The 20,071-nt window shown below is 42.1% G+C and overlaps 1 protein-coding gene across 1 annotated transcript in view; it reads right to left on the reverse strand.

Annotated features, from left to right (window-relative positions):
• LARGE1 (LARGE xylosyl- and glucuronyltransferase 1) overlaps positions 1-20,071 on the reverse strand; it is a 716,318-nt gene that overhangs the window by 325,355 nt on the left and 370,892 nt on the right. The window contains exon 4 of the mRNA XM_082255353.1: positions 4,260-4,342. Within this exon, the coding sequence (XP_082111479.1) occupies positions 4,260-4,342 (83 nt within the window). The remainder of the gene's footprint in view (positions 1-4,259; positions 4,343-20,071) is intronic.

Below are 20,071 nucleotides of genomic sequence, written 5' to 3' on the forward strand. Positions count from 1 at the left end.
TGCCATTATAAATATACATACAAGAGTTTCAGAGCTTCGCACTATTAGAGGTTAAACCCGAACTTCAGCCTTCCCGTCAGTATTGCACAGTTGTACAAGCTTCTCTCATGTATTGAAATGGAATACTCACATTTTATTGCACACTGTGAGCTTCTCACAGCGTGCATTTAAAGCAGTAGGAAGTCAGAGCCCATCTCATTTCCTGGTCCAGCATCATCTAGTCATTTTTCTCTAGACTGGCTGTCCCTGGTACACCCGTTTCATTCTTTGGATTTCAATTCTTCAAAAAAAAGAGGCTTGTGGGCATTGCCAAGGGAAGTCTTTATGCAAATGTGGTTTGCCTAGGAATCTTCAATCCTAAGAACTGATATTCGCCCATCAAGGCATTTTGCCAAACCAGCTGCTGACATAACCTGTGCTTCTAATCATAGGTGTGCGCACAGGGTGTGCCAGATGTGCCTGGGCACACCCTAACCCCAATCCCCCCCCCGTGCGGTGCCGATTTCTCTTGCCCTCTGTCTCCCCCCTCCAGTGCTGCCAGGTTCCCTCCTCTTCTGCCGGCTGCTGCAGGGGATGTTTCAGGATGGAGACCAGTGGAAGGGGCTAGTAAATATATTTAGAGGTCCAACGCTATTTTTCCACTTTCCTCAACACTCCTTCAGACTGACATCCAGCCATCAAGGCATTTTGATATTTGCATAACTTTTTCTAAGAGCCAGACCACTGCTTGAATCAGAATTTAGGGCTCTCGAGAGAAGTACTGTAAGAAACTAATTTTGATTAGGTACTAGCTTCCTATGATCCCATGTACAGCACCACTTTGACTGGCATAGGGAGCGGCAGCACTATGGGCCAATCACCTGTGCTCCAGTGCATATGGCCTGGACTTTCGATTAGCATTTCGACTGGAGGACAGAACAGATTGAACCCATGGATGACTCATATATCTGCAACTGCTCCTTTTCTGTCCATTCATGAGCTAAGGGCAGGCACATGGTCAGGATGTGTTGCTTAAAGAAGAGCTCCAGTCTCCCCCCCAAAAAAACATTTAAAGTCAGCTGCTACAAATACAGTAGCTGCTGACTTTTAATATAAGGCCTGTCCCTGGATCCAGCGCTTTCCTCACCCGAGTTGATTTGTCAATTGGCTTTGGGTCTAGGCACCGATAGTACAGTAAAGCCACTTGTAGAAAAAGTGAAATTCCTCAATAAAGAAGAGGATGAGCTGCAGCTGGGAGCCAGGAAAATGTCCTATGGGCTGGATCTGAGAACAGAAAGCAGCATGTAAGCGGGTCACTCCCTCATTTCCATTTACCTCACTCCCAGTAACAGAATTGGGTCCTGCCCTGAACCTAGTGCAGACCTCATGCATGCTTATTAACGCTTCACTTCGTGTACCTCTTGACCTGGTCATTAGTCTCCGCAACGCAGGTTTGAATCCGGTTGCTATTGGATACCGACCGCTATGGGGGGAGCCAGAACACTGATCCCCTGGCTAGCGGAGGACCTGTCACCTTACCAGGTACCTTGCCTAACAAATGGTTGCTTGTAGCTTGACTAGTGCTCGGTTACTCTTAGCAATTGAACTCCTCTTGTGTACTTCCTTACTGAATAGACCTTTTGTAGTAGTGTTACTTCATACCTCATAGTGCATTCACAGCAGGGGAGGACTGGGCCAGGGGGCAGGGGCCACTCTGATGCCCCGTAAAAAGGCTGCAATGTCTCTGCCACAGACATGCCTAAAGAATTCCAGGTGAAGAGAAGTAAAAATACCCCACCGTTGACCTACTGAGTGCAGGATGAAGACAAGGACAGAGCGCAGCCCCCCTCTGAGCAGAGGCCGGTCCCATGTCCCACTGGAGACTCTCCTCCCCCGGCAAGGCCCGAGTTCGGCCAGTGAGTAGAGAGTACCTGGAGTGGAGCTTCAGCCTGGAATGGGGGTCAGGAGGAGGCCTGGAAGAGGGAGAGTGGGAGGGGGGCCGAGTCGTAGTACCATGGGCCACTTGTTTGCACTTGCCCCATGGTCCGAACATTGCCAGTCAGCCCCTGATTCGCAGACCCTGGTTCTTTAAATACGCCAGAACCAACATGCACCCCTTTGAATAACTTTAGACCAGGCTCAGAACGGTTAATATAACTTTGCTGAACAAGTTGCGGCATATAGTTCAATTTTAATATAAATTATATCACTATGTTGATTAATGTAAAGTTATGCACTAAGAATATGCATGCAGCACACATACTCGGGGAAGTAAAACTGGGGGAATCCATAGCGGAGAAGGATCTGGGTGTTCTGGTAGATGCTAAGCTTAATAATAGCATGCAATACCAAGCTGCAGTTTCCAAAGCAAGCAAAGTTCTTGTATTAACAGAGGCATAGACTCCAGAGAGAGAGATATAATTTTGCCCTTGTACAAATCATCAACTGGAATATGCAGTTCAGTTTTGGGCACCAGTTCTTCAAAAGGATATCGGGGAACTGGAGAAAGTGCAGAGAAGGGCAAACAAACTGATAAGTGGAGATTAAGGGGGGATATGATCAACATGTATAAATACATAAGGGGTTCATATAGTGAACTTGGTGTTGAGTTATTCACTTTAAGGACACTCTTTACGTCTAGACGAAAACAGATTTTGTCTCCAAATACGGAACGGTTTCTTCCCAGTAAAAGCTGTGAAAATGTGGAATAGACTCCTTCAAAGGCGGTTCAGGCTAGCTCACTAGATTGCTTTAAAATGGCCTGGATAGAGAGAAAGCCTCTCTATCTATCTGTATGTCCATGAGGACCATCCACCACACATAATATCATTGGATAAGAACTACCCTTTCATATGTGTGGGCTGAAACACAATCTGGGCTGATCGGTGCCACAGTGGTTGGGGGAGTCTGACCCTGTTTATTAGCTACATACCTCTGACTCCTGTAGGGGGACCTCCATCTGGTGAGTGTGGTCCTATTGGGGAGAGCACTATTACACCTATCTGCACGGAGTGAGTTTCAGAATTACAAATCATTTTTTGCACATTTTTTGCACTTTGCACTACTGAGACTATTGGATTACATAATTTATTTTTGGATGATGATATTGATTTATGATTGGTTTCATGATTTTTAGCACTGTTTTTTTTATATATTTATTATTATTAGGTTTAAATATATTGATTACCACCTTATTTATTTAATGTTATTTATGTATTTTTGTATAGGAACATTTGAGCACTATTGGCACTTTATTTACATGTTAGGTCATTATATACAGTTTATATCGTTTTTAAAAATGTGTTCCTCTTGCACATATGACATTTTATCTCTAGGCAGCGCCACTGTACCTTTCCCTTTCTTTTCATTCCCCCTTTTTATATCACAGGTGGGTCGGCTAGGACCAAAAACAAAAGGGAACAGAACTTTCACAAGTTACCCCATTCCCCCTGGCCTGGGCCAGTTGTTAATTTCCTAGAACAGGGGTCTTCCAACTTTGGCCCTCCAGTTGTTCAGGAACTATGATTCCCATCATGCCTAGTCATGTCTGTGAATGTCAGAGTTTTACAATGTCTCATGAGATGTGTAGTTCTGCAACAGCTGGAGAGCCGTAGTTTGGGGATCGCTGCCCTAGAATCACACAAAGTTCAACCTGCCTACAAGCAGGTCACATGCTGTAACCCTAATCTCCTTCACTGCTACATCAAGGGGTCGGACTGGAAATCTTTAGCTGGGACGAGAGGGGGGGACAAGAGAACATTTTATGGTCAGGACAGATTTCTGTGAGCTAAATAAAATGTATAATGCAAAGTGTGTCTTGATTCTCCAGTTACTGGTGACCATGGTAAATGGTGGGTTTTTCTAAAGGACACTGTTAATTGTGACACACCTTCACATCTTCCAACATCAGCTTTCTTTGTGGCTTTCGGCACTCGGTCACATGAATTATTAGAGCTGCAATGGAAGTCAGTGCTGAAAGACTTCCATTTGCCAAATGCTGTGATCGCAGGTCTATAGCAGGTAGCTATGTAACGCCCAGCATGGGTCTGCAGGTCTTGTTCTAATTATTGTCTGAAAAGTATAGTATCTCTACTCAGAGCTATCAGCCTAGCGTATCTTGGTAGCTTTGGGCCAAGGGGCAAATACCCCTCAACCCTGCCCTCCCCAGGAAACACGTACCAAGTAACAACATACAGTACAGGGCGGCAATACTTCATACAGTGCTATCGATCCTTCTTGCACCTTCCACATGCAACAAACAATCCAAGCATCAGCCTTACCTGTGAAATAAGACAGACTTCACCAGGGTGACAACATCTCGACTGGCATTGTAACCGGCACACACAATTGCAACGTGGATTGTCTGCAAAGAAACAAAAAAAGTGGTGTTATAGTGAGCGAAAACACTAGGATTAAGATCTAAAGGAGTGTGTCTCTTAAGAGCTAGTATAGACAGGTGTACCCAAAAGTGCACATTCAAGTATTTACTTATTCTTAAAAGGCAGCAAATGAGTTTTAAAACAAATCTATACTGACCTCTGTAGCTGCTGGAACAATTCATTGTCAATGCCACAGTAGAAAAACTAAGCTTTTCCAGGTTCTTTACTTAGCAGCTCAGCACCCTCTTCTGCCCTCCCCCCCCCCCTTTCCTAGCTTCCGCACCTACTCTGTGTTTACATTAGAGACCTGAAGGGTGCTCAGTCACTGCTGGAAGGAGCGATCAGGGGGAGCTGAGCTGCTGATCACTCCTAGGAGGAAGAAGTAGGGAAACATGAGCTGCTGATCTCTGCTGAAAAGAGGGAGCCAAGGCTGCTGTGCTGCTGAGCGACTTCTGGGAGGTTGAACTGAGCTGGTCAGTTCTATTGCTATGAACGTTAAGGAGTCCATTCACATCAGATGCATTTTCACTTTTTTCAGCACAAAATAGGGTATGTGAATAGGATAAGTTCAAACTGGTGCTATGTTCTGATTTGTAGTAAACATTAAAAATAAAAAAAAAAAGTACAGCATGCTCTACGTTTTTTTCAGCTAGTGCAATGCAATGCACCGTAATGCATGTCAGCACACCATAGTGCACATAAATGCACAGGAAAAACCGCAGGCCAGCACTGGTTTGGCTCCTCTGCCATGCAGTAGACCCTTTGCATGTTGCAGGAAGTGAGGAGAAACGTGCATGTTAAACAAGCCACATTGCAGCATGCCAACACATGTGCATGGACCTTCATTCCACACATATGTTGTAGCATGGAAAGTACATTTCTCTACACTGGCTGCAGCTATAGAGGTCAGTGAGGTTTTTGTAAAGAACACTAATTACTTATAAAGAGCATAGAAATACTTGAGCGTCCACAGCCAGTCAACAGGTTTACCTTAAATTTGAACCCCAGGAATCTTTTTTTGCCAACTTACATTGATCCAGCTTGGTACACTGTAATTATCAATACAGTATCTTATGCCAGGAGGGCTTGTGAGGATTCTGCACACCATAGCCTTGATCTACTGGGTCCTGATTAAGCATTTTCCCACCCTGCACACTCAACCCACAGGGTAGCTTGCTCAGCATGGATAGTGCCAAGTGAGCTAAATGCCAGTCTTGAGAGCACCATCTACAGCAAGCATTTACAAAGCACTTACAAAGCTTTCAACAAGCTTCCAGCGGCTTTTTTGAAGTCCTTCAGCTCCCATCCGACAGGGCTGAATGCAGCTCTAAATAGACATGCTGGCAATAGCTAAAGCAAGCCGTTAGCAGGCTTTCAGCAAGCTTCAGCATCAATGGCAGGTTAGAATGACGGCATACAAAGGCTGCTAACAATAAATTACCTTAGTACACTAAATTTAACTCCTGGTAAAGCTGGATGCAAGTACAGTAACTTGCAGGTTTCAAAGGGACATACAACTTGAATTACAGTGAACAATGGACAAAGAGTTATGCACATAGCAGAAATTATAAATAAGGAAAGTATTTTCCAGGTTAATCAAGTTGCTAACTTCCAGTACCCTATTTGTCCAAATTTGTCCCATAAGTCATTGGCATTTTCTTGATCAATTAAAGGGCAGTCCATATTGTAGATTTTCCATAAGCCCACCAGGAGTGTCAGCAACAGGCAGTGGTGGTCCTGCCACTCCCACATTTGCTACTCCCTAACAACTGAGGATTCAGTCCACCAAAGAAAAGAGATACAGTCTTACAGCAACCTATGAAGGAGGGGAGTGACACAAGTGTACCATCCACCATTCTTCCCATGCTGGGTGATCTGTCCATTGCCTTCTATGATGTATTAAAGTTTATGCATAGCAAAACTATTTTTCTTAGTTTTGGATGGAATTTAGAGGTTTTAGAAATTCTTGTCAGGTTTTTATTGCTCGATAATTCTTCAAGAGGTGAGGAGCTCTGGATCGCTTGTGGTATATTTATGAATTTTTATATTGGACTAGAACTTCTAGGACTTTAATATTTTAAAGAAAAAAAAAAAAAACAAGGCATTTCAAGGTTTGTAGAAACCCCTCTTCTTTAGGGCTGTAAACATCCAAAACGTTAGATATCATGGATGTATCAATAATATATATATACTGTTTATAATTTACAAAACTGATACATAGAAGATATTATATTTTTCTTTGGCAATTTGTGCTCTTGTGTCAGTTCCTGTCAATGACTGTAGGAAAGTGATGGCTCTTGGGTCCTTCAAAGAGTCCCTTCTTACTAATCTCAAATGTAAGCAACTATGTGTGATCAGTTAGTGCAGAGTTTCAGAGTGTTGCCAGGTGCTGGAAAATTTTCTACATGCCAGCACCTGGCATTGAAAAAACTGTGGTATTGTCTGGAGTGATCTCTGCATGATAGAATTATAGTCGAAGTCTGGCAGCGGCGCAAGATCGTGTGATCAGGAAGGAAACCTACTAACCACCAATGAAAGGGGTGTAGAGATTTATTATCACTACTCCTGACAGCTAAAGAATAGGGGGGGGGGGTAATTATTCCTCCCGCTTACCTCCAACAAAAGGGAGAGGGGGGCAATATTAACACTGCCACTAATCACTAATGAAAGGGAGAGCTTTAATAATATTGGCAATGACCACCTATGTTGGGGTTTATTATTGCTCTCACAATGCCAATAGCAAAAGAGGTGTGCCATTACAAGCCATACACCCTGAAGTAATCCCCATTTTAACCATGCCAATTTTTTGACCATACCCACTTTACTTCAAAAATATTTTTTTATTGCTGTCTGTAAGGGGCTGGAGTGTATTTCAAGACTCCCCATGGAGTGAACGTGTGCTGTTTGCTAAAAATTTGGATACTTAGGTGCCACTAGACCATCTGTGATGGAGTCCCAATGAGGGCAGCAGCGAGCCCTCTTCACACTACAGTTATCTTTTGTTGCGATGCTAGTTAGCAATGGTAATCATCCAGCATAATGCTGTAGGAACAAAGTTCATTTTTTTAAGCTTGGTCATTATTTGAACGGGTAACCTAAACTTTTACGGCTAGGCTATTTGGTTATTGTAAGTCTTATGTTAATGCATGGTGTAATTATTACACTAAATAAACATCATGGCCATTTAAGTCATTATCCCTCCTTCTTACTATTTTTTTTACACTATTGTGTTGTGTTGGTTTCTTTAACATGCTTTACTATTGTTGGTAATTTTGCTCCTTTGTCTCATACCATGTGTTCCTTATGAATGGGACCTCTGCCACCAGGACAGGAAGAGAGGAGAAATCTCCCAATGCAGATATAGGTTAAAACCTTTCCAAACTCTAATGAAAATGTTTTTAATTGCCCATGGTCCCTGTTTGAGAGATTTCCTAACTTCCTGTCTCCATGACTAGGAGGGGGAATGAGGAAATATTCCTCTAATGGTGGGATACATATCAAGAAAAGTCAAATTTTAGAACAGCAGAAAGTGGTTAGAAGATTAGTCAGGCTACGTGTAGAACATCAACAGCATTCCAAAGCATTGCTTACACCACTTTATTGTAAAGCTAATGTTGTTTCAAAGGCCTTGTATTAGAGATGCACTGAAATTTCGGCGCCGAAACATATCGGCCGAAAATGGTGTTTTCGCCATTTTGACAATAGAGAAAAAGTTGCTGATAATGACTTTGACGTGATTTTGCCGTGCTTTTCATAGGTCACGTGACTCAAAAACCGCATCAAAAACGTAACACAGGTGTGTATTGATGCATTCTTGCTGCATTTTCAATGCATTTAAACGGAGAGGTGCGTTTTTGGTTCGTTTTTTAAAAGCCCCTTTCACACCTGAGCAATCCCATTCATTTCAATGGCCTCTGTTCACAGTCTTCTGTCACCTGAAGCAAAATGCCTGTTGCTCAAAAAAGTGCATGAGCTTCTTTTTGGGAGAGTATAAGCATTTTTGGCCCTATAGACTTCAATAGAAATGTCTGACTTGAGCATTTTACGAGCGCTTTGTGCTCAAATAGCAGCTCCCCACCCCTAATTTCCTCTCCCTCTCCTCCCCCAATTGCTTTCTATTAGCTAAACAAAAATGCTTGAAGATGTATAACGCTTGTGATACACTTTTAAAACTCTTGTAAAAAGCTGCAAAAAAATGCCCGAAAAATGCTATAAAATTGCTACGTGAATGGAGCCTAACTGATCAAAATTACAGCAAGCAAGATTTTTAAAACCACAACTGAAGCGCAATGGACCAGTGTGAAGGCATACATAGAATTTAAAGGGATGCACTTTTCTTGAGCTTTTCTTGAGCTAAATGTACAGAAAATGGCTGACAATAAATTTATAATAATTTAAATTCATGATATTAATTAAAAAGTCTAATTTAATACAATTATTTAAAAATAACTGTTAAAAAAACAAATTTTCGGTTTCGGTTGCAGTTTTCAGGCAAGTGCATCCTGCATTTTCAGGTTTCGGTTTCGGCACCAAGTTTCCATTCAGTGCACCTCTACCTTGTATGGTTGTCAACCTGCAGTGCCACTTGCCATCATTTGGTTGTTGCACTGTGTATCAGGTCTGCCAGTTAAAGGAGTGTGCACAGCAGGCTGACAACACTAATGCCTCGTACACACGTTCAGATAATCGGACGAAAATAATCGCTTTCGACTTGATCGCACGATAATCTGATCATTAGTACACAGCTTTCGACAGCCGATCACGACAGTTCGTCCAACAAAATCCGAAGGGACAAGCACGTAAACTTCTGTCTTATGATAGCCTAGCGAACGACAATAGTTTAATCAGTACAGTATGCGGCCGCTAACAAGCGATCGACAAAGACCGCGCATGATCAGAAACACTAAAATAGCACGGAAAAAGCCTGGCTGCCATTGTTTTTGTTTTGCACCATCTGATACATAGCTACGCAAACCAGGAAGCTTTTCCAGAATCGTACGAAAAAAATCCTAAGTTTATATGCATTGTTGAATTCAATGTTAGTATCATGCAACAAAATGCGAACGATAAGTCGTACGATTATCTGAACGTGTGCACGAGGCATAAGAATTAGCCATAAACCAGGAGTACTGTAACTGGGAGGATATCCTGACAAGAATTTTTCACAAACAAGGATTTGCTTGAGAAAACAGCTTATGGTGAGACCAATCATACCTAAAAACACATTTTGGGTTTCCATACCCTTTAACCCTATACATATGATCACCTTAGGGCACCAAAAATACAGTACATATGCAAAAAGACATTCACTTAATGACTGTTTCCGATTAGTGTCGGGGCGAACACAGGGTTGACGTTTTTTTTTTTTTACTGTGACTGCAAATCATGAACGGAATGACATTTGAGTTTCAGATAATTCCATTTCACTAAATGATGGCCTGAACTCCCTCCAGAGGCACAGCTGCAGCTAATCAGCCATGGAAACAGACAAAAATAAAATAAGGCTGCTTTTTTGCCAGGGATTGCCTGAAGGTTTAAAATCTCGGTGTGACGAAAGATGTCTGTTTTCCGGAATGCTCAGATCGTATCTGGGCAGCATAATTGTGTTTGGAAGGCCCACTTCTCCTTCAAAGCTTTCATAGGATGCAAATATTAACAGTTTCGGACTGATGATGGACTACAGTTACTTAATTGATCAAGTGTTTGTTTTGATTTTCCGGTTGGGGCACAAGTTATTGTTCCCCTTAGAAACTGATGGTGCAAAATAGCCGCTATGGTTTAAACATGAATAAAAGGGTGCATGTTCAGCACACATGGAGGGGGATCTCATGGCGTCCATGTTGATGTAACATAGGTTGGATGAGGAACTGCCACCCACTTCAGTGATCCTTTAAAACTCTAATCCAGCAGGCCAAGAAAATTAGACATCAATATGCATAGTCTAACTGCTGAGAGAGATTCTAGAGTATTTTTCTGGCAATCACTGTATACCTAGTAACCTTCCTCCTTTTTCCCCTTTGTTGCTAGCATCTTAAACTTCAGTATCATCCACTGCCACTCAGCTGATGCACATTTAGACTTGAAAGAAAAGCTGTACAGTTAATACCTTTCCCTTTAATTTACCTACCTTATCAAAAGTCCCAAACCTAAGCCTTAGCTCCAACCTAACAAACCCCAAACCTTACCCTCTTAACCCAAACCCTTAATATCAACCTGACTCCTAAATCTAATCCTTAACCCGAACCTTACTCCTAAACCTAATCCTTAACTTCAAACTAACTCCTAAACCTAACCCCTTACTCCAACCTAACTCCTAAACCAAATCCTTAACTCCAACCTAACTCTTGAACCTAACCGTTAACTCCAACATAACTTCCAAACCTAACCCTTAACCCCAGCCTAAATCCTTAATCTAAATATTAACCCCAATTCAACTCCTAAACCTAAAATGTAATCCCAACCTATCTCCAAAATCAAATTCTTAACTTAACCTAATGTCTAAAGCCAGCCATAGAAGGATAGACTCTCTACCGATTCAGCAAGGATTGGCCGAGATATTAGTTAATGAGGGAACCAAGCGATTTTTCTGTAACCCGTGGTTGCAGGAAAGAAAACTGCATATTCTATGGCCTGCTTAACTCTAACCTTTAACCACAAGCTAATTTCTAAACCTAACTGTCATCCCCAGTTTAACACTTTAATACTTACCCCAATTTCACTCCTAAATTTAACCCTTAAGCCAGCCATAGATTACACCATTTTCTTCCCTGCATCAAATCACTAGCCTCCCCCATCAACACAGTCCCCTCCCACAAAGCTATTGTGCTCTCCTGGTGGGGGGGGGGGGGCGTCTCTGCCGGGAGAACACAGTGATTACTGCTAGCGGCTATAGCTGCTCAATGTTCAAATGCTAAAAATCTGACATGCTGGTTGTACCCATGTTGATCGATGAATCGACTTGGTTATAAGCAGCCTGCCCAGAGGTAGATCTAATCTCAGCCAATCCCTGCTGAACCGGCTAAGATTCAATCCATCTATGGCTGGCTTTAAACCCCAACCTAACTCCTAAACCAACCCTTTACCTTAACACAACTCCAAAGTCTTAAAGTAGTTAGCAGTAGTTAGTCTTTACTATTCATTGCTGCATTACCTAACGCAAGCCAAAGTCAACTTATTGGTGACTGTAATATCTACATTGTCAGTAAGCATAATGTACTGGAGTGAGTGGGCACAGACACATGGTTGGTGAGGGTGTCAGGCTCTGCCATTCTTCGGTATCTTCGCCACACTCATCTATATCTTTGTACTTTCTCTGTGAGGAAAGTGCAGCCACCTCTGAAAAGAAGTCTTCTTTGTCGGTGAAAGTCATTCTTTATCAGCGTTAATTGAGGAGAGGTGGAGGCGCTCCGCAGCTGTTTGGAAGCCCACTGGAGACCGTTTTGTTCAAACTATTTTAATTGAGGTATAATACAATTATGGCGCTAAGCCGTTATTACGGGAAAATTGCATTCTGGTAGAGGAGGAGATGCGTTTTGCATCCACCATAATGGGCTAAGCTAAAAGAAAATGAGAATCACGCCATTTACATAACGATTATGGGAGGAAATAAAAGGGAAAAAAAGGGAAAATCTGGAGGTATTATAAATGAAAGAGGGCTGAGGGTGTGCGTGACTCCTCACACTGCTGCTAAACGTGAGATACAATTAACCTCCTCCATACAGGAAGGAGGCCTGCCTAAAAAAGGTTGCGTAAGTTAAATATATTTAATATGAAAACACTTTCAGCTGATAGCCGAGGATGGGCAGAGACGTATTTTACTGATCAGTTTCTGTACTCCACAGTTGTCAATCACTGGGCTCATGTCTAGTTTGCCTTGCTGCTAACAATAATGCATTATGAGTGAATCCTGGGGGAAAGCATTAGGCCCCTTTCACACAGGCGGACCGTTCAGATCCGCCTGTCCGTTTTTTTGGCGGATCTGAACGGTCCCCCCATGCATCTCTATAGGGGATCGGATGTCAGCGGAGACATGTCCGCTGACACCCGATCCAATCCGTCAAATCTGGATGGATGGAAACCCTATTTTCCATCCATCCAGCGGATCAGATGGGATTGGGTGAGAACGGACCGACTGTCCGTTCCCATCCGATTTCCCCCATAGAGATGCATGGGGAACTGACAGCTGTGTCTCCGCACACAGCGCGGAGACACAGCTGTCATGCTCCTGCTCAGCGGGGGATGCAGCGGATCGATCCCCCGCTGAGATAAACGGAGTCCGTCCAACGGACGGATAGTGTGAAAGGAGCCTCAAGAGCAGTTTATGAAGAAATAGAGAGGAAAGAGTGAATTTCAGTGGAATGCTGCATAATTTTGTATACAAAAACCACTATTTATTCCTGGCTTGAAAATAACATTACCTTACAGATAAAATGGCAGGTAGTGTATTAAGGGAATGTTCCATTTTCAACAAACAAATGCAAAAACTATCTGGGAATTTTACACTGCTTAGAGACAGCTAAAGACAAAATAAGGCACTGGATATTCTGATAGGTAAAGGCCTCTACAACTAAGCTCTACATCAGGGCAAAATGTGCCAGTTAGGAGCCAGCCTGGTGGGATGTTGTTACAATGAAGCAAATCAATATTGCTGAAATAAGTAAGTAGCAGCGGTATTGCTCATTTCTATGGATATTACATGAAAACGTGCCGTATTGGTCATGCATGCAAGTGATGTCAAAATTTAAAACAATGTCACAGTGCCTTTATTGCCCACCACTCCCTGATAACATCCACAAAATTATCTGCAAAGAAAGATTTCCATCCTGCCTCAAATACTTCTTCAGAAAAGGTGCCAGATTATGGTTGGGCAATCAACTGGTAGGTTGTCTTTGTACATGAAACAAATAAACTGTTATGCAGAAATCCTAATTGCTTCAATTTTAAAATAGAATTTTGGTTTTGGCGTCAAAATTGTTTGGTCTACATAGGGTTGACACAATTTCTTTGAACTGGGAAGAAAACAACACATGACATGGAGAGGCTGCGCGCCCCAATAATACAAGGAAAAAGGAAAGGCCCCCAGGGGTTTTTGGGCAGCAAATAGAAATTAGACTATAGGTGTATAAAATTATTAATCTTTATTAAAAAAAGTTTTTAAATATTCATGAAAATCAGAGGCATAAAATATGAACTTTGGTTACAGACATAAGTCGGTCATATCAAATATCACAAACTGATAAAAGACCAAGGACAGTGATCAAAGAATCATCACCAATAGAATGGACCCCAACGCATTTCGACCTATGCAGTAAAGTCTTCCTCAGGGGGTATGTGATGTCCTATAACTGATGGATGACTGTTAACCAAAGAACACTTCATAAATAGAGAGTCCTCCCAAAAGGAGGTATCCTCCAATAATCCCAAAGGGGGTGGATGGGACGCACTGGCTTACAAGGAGTCACAATTGTAGCTCACCATGTAGGAGCAAAACACCTATCTATATCGAGATATAAGTAATGGTGTCCACTGATACTCAAACAGTAGTTATAGACAATCCAGGAGTGTAAAGAGCAATCCCCCATCAACCAGCGTTCCAAAGCAGTTTCTTAAAGCTAAACCTGAACACTTAATCTTTTTTTTTTCCTTAAGGAAGAATGCTGTGGACTGATTTAAGGGAGTTTATGCTCACCAAAACCCCCACTTACATCGGAGTTCCCACCATTCCCCCTTACATCAGGGTTCTCAAAGTTGCCCTTACCTCAGAGTCTGCAGAGCTTCCCTTAAATCAGAGTCCTCAATAATTTAGTGTACTCATTGGCTCAGAAGCAGGAGAGAGAAGGGGGGACTTCAGTCACAGACAATGGATGATGAGCTCACTCTTCCGAGGATGGAGGTTTAGGCTTCAGCACCTTTCATCCATGATGTATCTCTGCCAGCTGTTGGGCTTAAAATTTTTCAGACACAGAGGGGTAGGGGCAAGATGGTTGGCAACCCTGGTGATTAGGGTATGCCCAGGAACACCCAGGCCATGTGCACACCTATGCTCTCAGCGGTTGTGGTACTCGGTTACTTGGGGAGCCATAGTCAAACTCCAGTCCGAATAATGTGTCCAGGTTTCTGAATAATGTGTTGCTGTTTCTGAATTGTGTCCAGGTTTCAGGTGGTCCGAAACTCGGACACATTATTCAAAACCCAGATTCTCTGAGTGAATCCCAGACTAGTGGCAGCCCTAGGTCTACAGTCAGTCCAAACTACTGATTAGATTATATATTTATTGCATTAGATTAAAGTAATCTAATCTAAAATATTTTAGATTTGTGACAACAATTTGAGACAGGCCCCCTTTTCTGTTCCTGCTAGCTTAAACTTGAGTGCACAATCCCTGAGCTCAACCCTACTAAACAACTTTGGGATGAATTGGAACATGGACTGTAAATTAAATCTTCTCATCCAACATCAGTACCTGACCTCACAAATGTTCTTTTTTGGCAAAATTCTTACAGACTCCAAAATCTTGAAAAGCCTTTCGATATGTGAGGAGGGAAGTCAAACTCCATATCATTGTCCATAGTTTTTGAACTGGATGTCCAACAAGCTCATATAGGTGTGATAGTCAGGTGTCTACAAGCTTTCAGCCAGGGTCTCACTTATAAAGGAGAGTAGATATTGATGTCTGCTCCGTGTAAGGGCCCTTTCAAACGGGCGCTCCGTATGTCCGCAAATCATCCTATTTTTTTGCAGTTGATTTACGGACATAATGAATGTCTATGGGATTGCGGATGTCAGCGGATTACCATCCGCTGACATCCGATTTTCTTCTTTTCAGTTCTGTTTCGTTTTTTGGAACGGAACAGAACCCTATTTTTCCTCCGTTCAAAAAAAGGAAAGGAAGCAAAATCGGATGTCAGCGGAGTCATCTGCTGACATCCGCAATGCCCATAGACTTACATTATGTCCGTATATCATCCGCAAATGGATGGGATGATATGCGGACATACGGAGCGGATGACACAAGTGTCATCCGCTCCGGTCCTTTTTTTTTTTTTCACGGAGCGGATGACACTTGTGTCATCCGCTCCGTATGTCCGCATATCCTCCCATCTGTTTGCGAGCCAAAAAACTGATCGCCCGTGTGAAAGAGCCCTAATGTACTGCTAAGTTACGCACACCACAACCTATTTCATTCATGAAAATTTGGTCACTGTGCTCAGTCAGAGTCAGTGGAGCAGAGGACGCTTTATGATAGTTATATGACTAGGCTTGCCTCCAATTTATGGTCTCCAGAGGCAGAGCGCAAAGCACATTTATAAGGCCTTGTTCTCAGGGGTGCTGAGCCCCGTAACGAATGAATGGACAATGTGTTTATGCAGCTTGGGCCACCAGATGCTGCATGCAGGCATATAAGTGCATGAGGATACAGCGGCTGCATTGACACAGCTGTATGTCCTAAGCTGACAAGAGTTCAGGTGCGGGTGAGTGGCTTCGGAGGCACACTGTCTGCATTTGGGGATGCTCACTTGCTCCTGTGTGTCCATGCAGCCACTGCGCCCCGATACACTTACATGGGCTGCCTACTTGCAGCACCTGGCAGCTCAAGCTACATAAATACACAACGCATTCACAGATTACAGATCTCAGCCTGTGTAAATGGGGGTTAAAGTACATAGTTGTGCTTTTTAAATGTGCAATGCTCTTTTTTGAGTGGTATGACTGTAGTGCAGCCATACCACTGCTTTTGAAATTAGTTTGCCCAAATTTTACAGCTGGTTTTACCATTCTGCCAAAGCTTCCCCTCACTGGCATGGTTACATATTGTGTACTTAGCAGGTACTTCTGGTTAAAAAAAAAACAAAAACCTACAGCAGTGCCTTCGGCATTATAAATAAACATTCTATAATTGCTCTTTTTCATTCCTTTCTTTTTTTAACCTACGTAAAGGTCAGTCTGACATCTCTCTGCAAGAAATACCTTATTCCCAGTACAGAATGCGCATTTCTGTGACTCATCATTTAAATAAAAGTAGTAATAGGTATTCTATATATAAATCCTCGGGATTCTCTGATAAAAAGACAGCTGAGCTTTAGGCATTGTGTGATAGGATTACAGAAAGATGCATTTTGTTTTCCTCCGCTTCGATTTCCCTGAACATACAAAACTTGGAAAAGCCAGCGAGATTTCATAAGTAGCACACGGCTGCACGTTCATAACTGCCTAATTTTCTCCAGCTTTTGGAGGAAGATGTATATATATCCCAGTGCTTGCACCTGAACAATACAATAGAGTTATGTATGTTCTTTTTCTGCAAACATAATCTGTACATCAATACGGATGCAAAGCAGAATGTATAAGGATGCAGCTGCTGGTGAAGGTTCTGCCAGCCAGGAGTGAAGCCATGCTCCAGGGCTAAAGCTCATTATAGCAGATATAAACCCTATCTGATAGCATGTGGTTTAGAAAAGTACTGTGTATCATAAACAATTGCAAAGGATTTCTTTTTCTATAAAAATACTTTTCAAATCCTTTGATGCATTCCAGTAATGCTGATCTCCGGCAGCCTTTGAAGCCACTTTCTGTCCAAAGTGATGGCTGCATTTCATTTCTCAGGGCAGGTATGCTGATGGTGAAGCCACTCTAAGTGTAGTAGGATAAAATACATTTATTCAGGCTTTAAAATGGAGCCTCTCACATGGTATAAAATAAAACAGTCTCATTGATCAGGTGGTCATCAGCTGAAGAACATCAGAATATGTGGGCTAACAGCCGCAATGGGGAGCAGAACAGCGGCCACTCTCTTCCGGATCGCGGGTGCCAGAAATGTCCATGGAGCGCAACGTCAACGTGATGATATCACCAGCGGGGAACGTGTACAACGCGTTTCAGAGCATGCGCTAAAATCTCCTTTCTGAAGCGATAAATGTGTTTTATCCTACTACACTTAGAGGCGCTTTTCCCTTTTTTTCTTTGTTTGTCATTTCATAGCGTTGACTTCCTCTCCGGTCTTCCTAAGTGGACTAAAAAAATTACTTGGACTTTATAAAGGATAATTCCCCAATACTGTTCATATTGATGTACATTTTAGGCCGTCCTTTTACCTTATGCACCTACTATATCTTTTCTTTATGCTGATGGTGACAACAGTGGGCCACATCTGTGCAGTGCTTCATGAAACAGACACTTGCAATTTCATTTGAAGGTCCGTGTGACAAGGAGAAAATGCAGGACAACAATCGAGAGACAGACTGTTGTCACCCTGTAAGACGTGTCTGAACAAGGACCTTCATGGCAAGATCACCTGGTCCAAATTTATTTGGAAGCTGCAGATTAAAAAATATTGAAACTGACTTTAAAAATGATATTGACATGTATATTCTGCCTTCATTTAGCCTTTTCTGGCTCTCTTCTTCCCCCCTATAAAAATGCTGATGAAATTGTTAAGCAAAAACCTTCCTTTTTCATTATATACCTTATTTTAGACACAGTGATGTCATCTCTAGGTCTCTGTACTTCTCTTTGCAATGCAGGTAGGCTGGTGGGAGAGGCTGGTATTGTACTGTACATAGCTTTCTGAAACCATCACAACACCCTGCATTAGTACTCCTCTCAAGAGCCCTTAGACCGGATGCAAGCAGCAAATATAAAAATGCCTTGATGATGACAGATGTCCGCTAGCCATTAAATGAGGCAGGCCCTATAAGACTTGCTGCAGCTTCTAATGAACATTATGAGAAGCTCACAGTGTGCAATGAAATCAGGGGGAGCTACGTCAGTATAGGAGGAGCCTGTACAACACTGCAAGACAGAAGGAAAGGCTGGGGTTCAGTTTAAAATTAGCGATTGGGAGAAAACCCACTTTTTCATATTTTACCTACAGATAAGCCTATAATAAGGCTTGTTGAAAAAATAGGTGCGCTAAACAAGAGTGCTGTGATGAATTAACATACAGGCACATGTATAAACAATAAATCACAATGAATTTACAGTGATATTGACATAACTGTGTATATATAAAAACAAACAAATCAAACCAATAAGTGAACGTGATCCAATCAAAAAATGGTAAGATTCAAAAACCAATGATAGTCCACAAAGTCCAAATAATCGTGATTTTTACCATGTGATTCAATGTAAAAGGGTGTTGGAAATCAACTTCTAGTGATATTTCAAAATAACATATGAAAAGTGATTCCCACCACGACAGGCTTTCCTCCTTACTAGGGATGATCGAACGGTTCGGGTCCACCATCGGTTCGGCCCGAACATTGGGTGTTCGAGGTTCGGCCGAATTTAGAACTTTTTGCCCAAAAAGTTCGGAATTCGGCAACCAGAACCGCCCAAAATGCAATGCTTCAGGAAATGGGCTTTAAAAGCCCGTGATTGGACCAGAACCATTAGCAAAAGCCAATTGAGGGGGCAGGAGAATGCTAGGAATGTGATTGGAGTGACTAGGGGGTCCCTAGACCAATCATTAGTGAATACGCCCCCCAGTATATAAGATCGCCCCCGCCATATTCCCAGCATTGTTATACTGGACATGGAAGAGAGTGGAAGCAGTTCTGTTAATTTTACTTTAAAAGTGTCATTTAGCTATTTTTAGTGTGAGGAAAGGGATATCTAGTGTAGTTAGAGTGCTCCTTTACACTTAAGTTAGCTTCAAAAATTTAGTTTCTGTAGGGAAAGTGTTAAGTGTCAGGGGACCGTAGTGTAGTGTAGGGTTAACTGACAGTGACTGCTATGGCAGGGTGACAAAACCCTTCCATAGCAGGGTGACCGCTATAGAGAAATGATCATTTCTCTGTGTTGCTTCGGGACAGGCATGTGGCTTCTCACCAGCAAGCATTTTTTAATGCTGCAGGGGCCGCTACTGCCAGTGCTTTTTTGAGGACATGTTTGATGTCAGACATGACATCTGAATATGTGTATAGGGGGAATATATAGACATATATGTCTGAATATACACCCCTAGACATATATAGGTGTGATAGTAGCAGAAATAAATGCTTGCGCTAATGAAATCATTTACAGTAATATATTTCTGCTACTATCACACCTATATATGTCTAGGGGTATATATTCAGACATATATGCCTATATATACCCCCTATACACATGTTCAGATGTTTTGCCTGCCTCAAAAGAACCCCAAATAATGCCAAAAAAACGCTAGCGTCAAAAAAAAAAGATGCCGAGGTGTGTTTTTGCTGGCATTTTTTGGGGGGTTTTGGAGGCAGGCAAAACATCAGAACTTGTGCACAGTACCACTATACACAAGTTCAGATGTTTTTCCTGACTGCAAAGAACCCAAAAAAATGCCTGCTATTAAACCGGCAAGGTGTTACAGCAGAGAAGCCATATTCCTGTGCTTAAAGTTTTCTAATACAAACGATCTTTTTTTTTCTGGTTCTGGACATGCTACAGACCTGAAACTTCACATGTACACATTTTAGACCCCCCAGATACTAAATCCAAAGTAAAAATCAAAAAATCTCTTTTTTTTTTTTTTTTTAATTTTTCAATAATTGGCTTTTTTTATCAAAAATGACAATTTTTAAGAACTTTTTTTTGTGTGATTTTGTGTCTGGGGGTCTAAAAGGTGTACCTGTGAAGTTTCAGCTCTGTAGCATGTCCAGAACCAGAAAAAAAGATCATATAGGTGTTAAAGTTAAAGGAGGGTCCCGACCCACATCCCTGTTCTACTGAAAAATTATCTTTTTTTT

Source organism: Pelophylax lessonae, assembly GCF_965119305.1.
Source record: "Pelophylax lessonae genome assembly, chromosome: 4".
In the NCBI taxonomy this organism is placed as follows: Eukaryota; Metazoa; Chordata; class Amphibia; order Anura; family Ranidae; genus Pelophylax; species Pelophylax lessonae.